We start from the raw sequence: 7,521 nt of genomic DNA on the forward strand, positions 1-7,521 counted from the left end.
CTCTTCTCTCCCCCCTGCCCAGGTCTGCGGGTGAACGGGGAGCTGGTGACGGCGTACCCGCAGGTGGTGGTGGTGCGGGTGCCCACGCCCTGGGTGCAGAGCGACAGCGACATCACCGTGCTGCGGCACCTGGAGAAGATGGGCTGCCGCCTGATGAACCGCCCCCAGGCCATCCTCAACTGCGTCAACAAGTTCTGGACCTTCCAGGAGCTCGCCGGCCACGGCGTGCCGCTGCCAGACACCTTCTCCTATGGTAAGGGCCGGGGCCCGGGCGCCGGCCTGGCGGCCTACCCGAGTTTGTACCTTCCGCGTGTAGGTGGGAGTCGAGTTTTGGGAGTCCATGGAATTAAGGAGCGTGAGTCTGGTCCCACAGACACGTGTTCAGTGGTCAGGAAAGGAAATGAAAGTCTCAGCATTCAGATTCTGGTGATGAGCTGGGATGCTTTGGGGAGGGCACTTCAACTGTGCCTCAGCCTCCCAAGCAACTGACTTGGGCTGCTACTACTAAAATGCTTTGAGCTCCTTTCCAGTTGCTCAAAACATACACAAACTTGGGGAACTCCATGTCACAGGATACTGTGAAGATCCTGTGACATCTTTGCTGAAACCTGAAAGGCTGTTAAAATTCTTTATGAACAGAAGTAACTGCAAGTATATTAATTATTGTGAAAAGACAAAAAAATGTCACAGGATACTGTAAAGATCCTGTGACATCTTTGCTGAGACCTGAAAGGTTGTTAAAACTTTTTATGAATAGAAGTATCTGCAAATATATTAATTATTGTGAAAAGACAAAAAGAGTCCTGGCCCTTGTGTTCAACCTGTAGTGGTTGTTTTGGGTTTGTTTCCCACCCGAACAGTTAATTATGTTTTTTCTGCCTATATCTGAAGTCTGTTGCTCCTGACAGAGTGCTAGATCAGAGGAACCCTTTGTCTGAGCTGCCCTGATGCTATTTCTGCCTTTAATTACAATCTATTAAAGAATTGACAATAGCTCTCAGCCCTCCTTTCCCTGGTGGAAATAGCAGTGCCCTCCTGCCCTGTGTGGTTGCACTGCTAGGCTTTTTTTAGTAGGAACTTGACAAAAATACAAACTTGGCAAAAACAGAACCATGTTTTTCCATCAGTTACGATGAATTCCTCTTTCCATCAACTGCTGTGGAAACACATTGGAGAAGAGACATACCCTTTCTTCACAGATGTGGTTGCTCTAGCTCTTTGGGAAAGGAGTGAGGTTTTAATTTCTTGAGGGGAGGGGTGACCATGAATGGTGGGGTACTTGCAGAACATGTCTTGTTTGCTCATAACTTCTTGCCACTTCTTTTAATGCCTGCCTCTGTAATTTGACAGAAGCATGACTTTTTTTTTTCCTTCCTTTAACATAAGTCTGAAGTTAGTGGTGAGCTCTGGCTTTGCCCAGAGAAGCAGGAGGTGCTGAATGACCTGTTATTCCATGACACACTAAAATCCATGGCAGGGCAGTGATGGCTGCTGCTGGTTTTGTGAGCAGTGTCTTGGCTTGACTGCTGCACTTCACTACACATGCTGTTAGAGGAGTCTCATCCCTTTCTCAGCTGACTGTCTCTTCTGTATTTCTTTGACTTGTGGTCAGCCTTCTGTGAATTGAACTGAATTCAAATAACCTTGAAGTCTCAACCCTAATAACGTGAATTGTCATTAAAAGCTACTCTGTTAAGGTCCTTACAGATGCAATGAGACAAAAAGGTTGAAGTTCTACTTCAGGAAATATGGAGAGTGAGATGCAGGAGACTTAAACCTTGGAAAGGGGGGAGGTGGATTGGCAAGATTTGGGTTGCTGCTGCTCTCTGGGTTATGCCTTGTCTTTGTATTCCATGTTGCTTTCCTGGTTAGTAGTCTGGATAGAACTGTTACTGGTATTACATCTGTGCTATTTTCCTGCTAGATGTTTGAAAAGTTGATAAAGTAAAATGGATAAATGGGAAGGAGACGGTAGAATCGGGGCATTCGCATTTGGAAGATTGGATTGAGCTTTTTGGGGTCGTGATCAAGAGGCCTTTGTAAACTTGTGTCTTCCATTTCAAAGGAAATAGGAGGTAGTGTCCCACAGATGACAAACACCTTCAAAGTCTGATCATGCTCCATGACCAAGTTCCTCTTAACTGATAAGTTTTTTCTGCATTATCTAAGCTCTAAGGGTGGGAGGATTGCATGGCAATTACATCCCCAATTTGGCCACACCAGATTGGTGGCACATAATGTTGTTGATTTTCTTTTTGCCAGGTGGTCATGAGAATTTTGCCAAAATGATTGATGAGGCGGAAGTGCTGGAGTTCCCTATGGTGGTGAAGAACACACGGGGTCACCGAGGTGGGTGTGAGGTCAGGGCTGAGGGCAAGGAGTACCCTGAGCAGCACTCCTCAAGATTTTCCTCATTTCAAGGGCTGATAGCTAAGCAGGTCTCCTCTTAGGTGTTGGACCTCTTTGTGGTACCTCTAAACTCTACCACCCTTCATCTTCTTGAATGTTGAGTGGGTTGCAACGCTGGGAGCAGATTTAGTAGAGCCTAGTCTTGCAATAGCAGGTGGGGTAGGGGTTCAAACATTGTGGTCCATTGATGGCTTCTGTGAGGAAAGCTTTGAACTGGAATAATGACACGTTTGGCCTTAGGGAAGTGGAGAGAAGCCTACATGGATTTTAGGGATGTTTCTAAACAGGCATAAGAAATGGAATCTTTGTTGATTCAGACTTAATGTGACTCTTTTTCTACTTGATTTTGTCTATAATTAGGGTTCTGATTTCAATAAAAACTCATATTGTTTGTCAAACTGGATCTCTATTTTTCAGAAGAATATCTCCAACAGTGCTGGTGATAATACAGCAGGTTCAGATGAAATTGTTCTTTACTGGTTTTTTGTTCTAAGTGTTGAATATGAAACGGCACATAAATTTTGTTTCATGTTTGATAGTGAACTACTGAAGGAAACCAGGTTTAAAATCAGTATCAGAGGTTACTTGTGCACTGTTTTTAATTTACTTTAAATTTAATAAATACTAGAAGTAGGAAGAGACTAAAAGCAAAGTTTAAGCCCATAAACCAGCAGCTGCCTGAAACTAAAGCACGACAGAAAGACAGCACCTTTTCCTTCTTACTCCCTGTTTGTTCCCAGTCTGTGCTGCTCTGGTGCATCTCCTCTGCTGGTGTGACTGTTTCTGTCACCATGTACTAAGTGGATTCTGGACCTGATGTTGGATAAATCTAGATGGATTATTTTTCCTTGGCTTAATTCCTTACACAAACTGTCATTCACTCACACAAACGCTTGTGTCGATGTAAGGGAAGAATGAGGGCAAAAGGCTGGGCTCAAGGAAGATCAGACCTGCTTCTTTTGGTACTAATACTTGCTTATATGGCTCTGAAGTGCTTGTGGAGCTGTGAAGCTGAGTTAGAGTTTGCAGCATGCTGAATTTGACAGCTGTGGAGTATCTGAGACTATAGATTTAACTTGACACAGCCACTTGTTAACATCTAGTGAGTAGTTACAGGGTTTGCAGCTGTTTACTTTCTTCACCCTTTTTTAGCCAGAATTCATGTAAATCTCTGTTTACAAGTTTTGCCTTTAGAGTACTTTAAATTCCAGGCATTTTAATGTAGATTTATGCACAGTATAGATCCTTCCACACTAAGAAGGTTGAGGAACCTTTTTCAAATGAAGAACAGCCATTTGCAAGTTGTATTAAAATGAACCCAAACAGGCAAACACAGAATCATAGAATGGGTTGGGCTGGAAGGGACCTTAAAGATCATCTAGTTCCAACCCCTCCAGGATGGGCGGGGACACCTCCCACTAGAGCAGGTTGTGCAAGGCCCCATCTAACCTGGGCTTGGACCCCTCCAGTGATGGAGCAACCACAGCTTCCCTGGGCAACCTGTGCCAGTGTCTCACCATCCTCACAGTGAAGAACTTCTTCCTCACCTCTAATCTAAATCTACCCTCTTCCAGTCTGATGCCATTAACCCCCCTTCTGTCACTACAAGCCCCTGCAAAAAGTCCCTCCCCAGCTTTCTTGTAGGCCCCCTTCAGATACTGGAAGGCCACAATAAGCTCTCCCAGAGCCTTCTCTTCTCCAGGCTGAACAACCCCAACTCTCTCAGCCTGTCCTTGCAGGAGAGGTGCTCCAGCCCTCTGACCATCTTCATGGCCCTCCTCTGGACCTGCTCCAACAGGTCCATGGTCATAGGAACTGGCTGATGAATAAAAGTTATACTCTTCTAGGCTGATGTTCTGCAGTTTGCTGCTGCAGCAGATGTGCATCTCATTTTTGACAAGATGCCACGATGCTGCATGATTCCCAAGAACTAAGCCAATCCCTTTCAAAGCAGCATTCTTCCTATGCCATTTTAGATTACCAAGTGCCTGTGGGAAAGCTGAAGTTGGGAAATGGGAGAAATGCACATGAAGGTTTTGGCTTTCCTGTCCTGGTTTTTAGGCCTGCATCCTGATACTCTCTGTAGTGAGACATTCCATCTTCCTCAAGCAGTGTTCTGTGTTACAGAGACCCTAAATCCTGACAAAGCAGAGGCTGCTCCACTTGGGCTTTGAAGCACTTGGTGGAATTCTCCACATGTTGTTTCTCCTCATTCTGCTGCTGCTGCATTTGTGTTCTCTTAGTTAAGATAGGTGGTTTATCAGCTGATTTTGGTACTCTGTTAACACTGCAGTGTAACTGACAATTCTGCCATTAAAAAAATGTGGAGCCTATTGCAAAACATCAATCTGATGTGTCACATAAGAGAGTCCTGAAGAAAGAGGAACATTGCTAAAATAGAAAGGGATGCCAACTCGTGAGACTAGAAGTGAGCTGGAAAGTAGCAGAGTCTGCTTCAGGAGTGACTTTCAGCAGAATTAGTAAAATTGCAAAAGAACAAAGAATTCTTTGCTGTGCTCTAGAGATGAGGTGGAACAAAATTGTACGTTTTAGGTTAAAAAAAACAAGTGCCTGAGATGTTTGTTTGCAGAAAAGCTGGTGATACCTAAACAGGAGTGGGTTGGCTTTTTTTTCATTTTTTTTTCAAATTGTAGTGCATTCCATTGATTTTATGTCTGTGGAATCTTCTGCTAAGTTATCTTGGATACTGTGGGGTCTAGTATGTCCTCTGAACATAGTTATTCCACTGCAAAGCCCCATTCTTGAGTTGGGAGCTCTTGTCAGCACTGGGAAGAGCAGCTCTCAGCAGCTTCCAGCAGAGAGGTGGTTGGTTCTGCAGAGGCAAACGAGTGAGTTCACAGTTCAGCAGCTTCATGCCATTGGTTCCTGTGCATCAAAGCTGTACTCTGTGGGTCCAGTTCTCTTGGATGAATAAAACTGTGTTGCTAATTAAATTTCTGCTGCTTTTTGAGTATTTCTTCCTTTTTTCTCTCCTTAAGGACTTGTACCAAAAGGAGTTGAAATTACAAGGCCACCTCCTTTATCTAAAGCTGGTTTATTTTTCTTTTTTTCTTTTTTTTTTTTAACTTCTCCTGTGGCTCCTCAGCTCTGTCAGTACTTGAACACTTAGAAGCACTGAAGCAGTGGAACACTGCTGTCCACAGGAGAACTTGCCAGTGGGTATAAGCCAGAGCTGAGGCCTGTGAGGATGGGCAGCACGCTGGTTTCACACCCTGAGTCACTGACGCAGCTTACACCGCTATCTTCTTCCAATCTTCCGGTGTTGTTCTCTCCACGCAGGTAAAGCTGTGTTCCTGGCACGAGACAAGCACCACTTGGCAGACCTGAGCCACCTGATCCGTCACGACGCCCCTTACCTGTTCCAGAAATACGTGAAGGAGTCCCACGGGAAGGACGTGCGCGTGATCGTGGTGGGCGGCCGCGTGGTGGGCACCATGCTGCGCTGCTCGACGGACGGCAGGATGCAGAGCAACTGCTCCCTGGGTAGGAGAGGCAGCCTGCAGAGTTCCCATCACACGTTTCCAGTGCGCTCAAAAAAATCACAAACTACACCGAAACAAGCTGCAGGCTTTATTTTGTATTAGCTGTGCTTGCTCCTGGGGCTTTACAGAGGAAATGCAGGAGCGAGGATTCAGTGAGATGAATGTTGAGCAGACATGAGGGACAATCTCTGCCCAGAGTGTTAGATGGATGGAGGGATGAAATAAAGGAAAGTTTCAGGAGCACAGATAAGCAGCTGATGTAGTAGTGACAGCAGTAGTTTTATGCTATGTTATCATTCATTTTGTCCTGTTCAGAGGGACAGAAAAAGAAGGAAGAGAGAAGATGGGACGAGGAGAGGTGGAGGAGATAGCCAGGGTGAAAGAGGGTGTTAGGACAGGCAGCTGTTGTAAGCAGTAAACAGTTGGTCTGCGTTGTGCAGCTGCTGTGCTGCTCTAATTCTGTCAGGCTCCTCCCTGCAGCCTTTTCCCTCACAGACTGGCTGGGAGGAAGAGGAAGGCTCCTGGATTGACTGTAGCATGCTCGGTATACGGAGTGTCTGCATGGCTTTGGGTGTAGGACAGGGTGGGTTTGGGGGTAGGAGGAGGAAGGAGGGGTGAGGTTGCCTGGCTGGAACTGTTGAGCCTGAGCAGGGATGAGATTAAAATGTGTTCATGAGGAGTAGAGTTTTGGTTAGTCAAAATGCCTGGGAAGTTTTAGTTACTACTTGATGCTGAGGAAATACAGCATGAAAGATTTTTTCTGCTAAATGTTATTTTGGGTTTTTATTAGTGTGGTTTTTTAAGCTTAAGTGTTGTGATAGGTGAAGCCTGAGTGGGTTAATACTGAGATGATGGACTGTGAACTGGACCAGCTGAGGTTCAGATACAAGTGCTTCCTAATTCATGCTTTACAGACAACAAGCTTAGGGGGATGTGAGCAGATGATGAATCTTAGCCCCCACCCCCCTCATTTATAGCTATTTATTACAGCCTTCCCAAGTTTAACTTTGCTGAAAGATACCTTACAAATATAGATGGGAAGCTCTACCTTGGAAGGAACCAGGGTGGTTTGTTAGGTCATCTTTTTAGTATCCCAGGATCATAAAAATGTATGATACCTTTCTTGCCTAAAAAGTCAGCACTTGAACCGTTTCTTAAGCGAGCTGCAGTCTTCACCTCCCTCTGGCAGGTCAGAGAATTCTGAAATCCCGCTGTGGTTGCAAGTTCATTAGTAGTCCCCGTGAACAGGAGCCTGCCTTGTGCACCGCTGCAGGCTGCAGCCAGCACCTTTCCTCCCTCTTGTTGCAGGCGGCGTGGGGATGATGTGCTCGCTGAGCGAGCAGGGCAAGCAGCTGGCAGTGCAGGTGTCCAACATCCTGGGGATGGACGTGTGCGGCATCGACCTGCTCATGAAGGACGACGGCTCCTTCTACGTCTGCGAGGCCAACGCGAACGTAGGGTTCATAGCCTTCGACAAGGCGTGCAACCTGGACGTGGCCGGGATCATAGCGGACTACGCCGCCTCCCTGCTGGCCCCCGGGCGCCTGACGCGGCGCATGTCCCTGCTCTCCGTCGTGTCCACGGCCAGCGAGACCAGCGAGCCCGAGCT

The 7,521-nt window shown here is 46.2% G+C and overlaps 1 protein-coding gene across 1 annotated transcript; it reads left to right on the forward strand.

Annotated features, from left to right (window-relative positions):
* Positions 1–21: 21 nt before the first annotated feature.
* RIMKLB (ribosomal modification protein rimK-like family member B) lies at positions 22–7,513 on the forward strand (the record flags this gene model as incomplete). The annotated part of the gene is made up of 4 exons (XM_008942670.1): positions 22–253; positions 2,263–2,349; positions 5,710–5,913; positions 7,221–7,513. Coding segments are annotated over 4 exons (816 nt in total), but the record flags the coding sequence as incomplete, so codon positions are not given.
* Between the last annotated feature and the right edge of the window lie 8 nt (positions 7,514–7,521).

The sequence above is a fragment of the Merops nubicus genome, unplaced genomic scaffold, assembly GCF_000691845.1.
Source record: "Merops nubicus isolate BGI_N331 unplaced genomic scaffold, ASM69184v1 scaffold21086, whole genome shotgun sequence".
NCBI classification, from domain to species: Eukaryota; Metazoa; Chordata; class Aves; order Coraciiformes; family Meropidae; genus Merops; species Merops nubicus.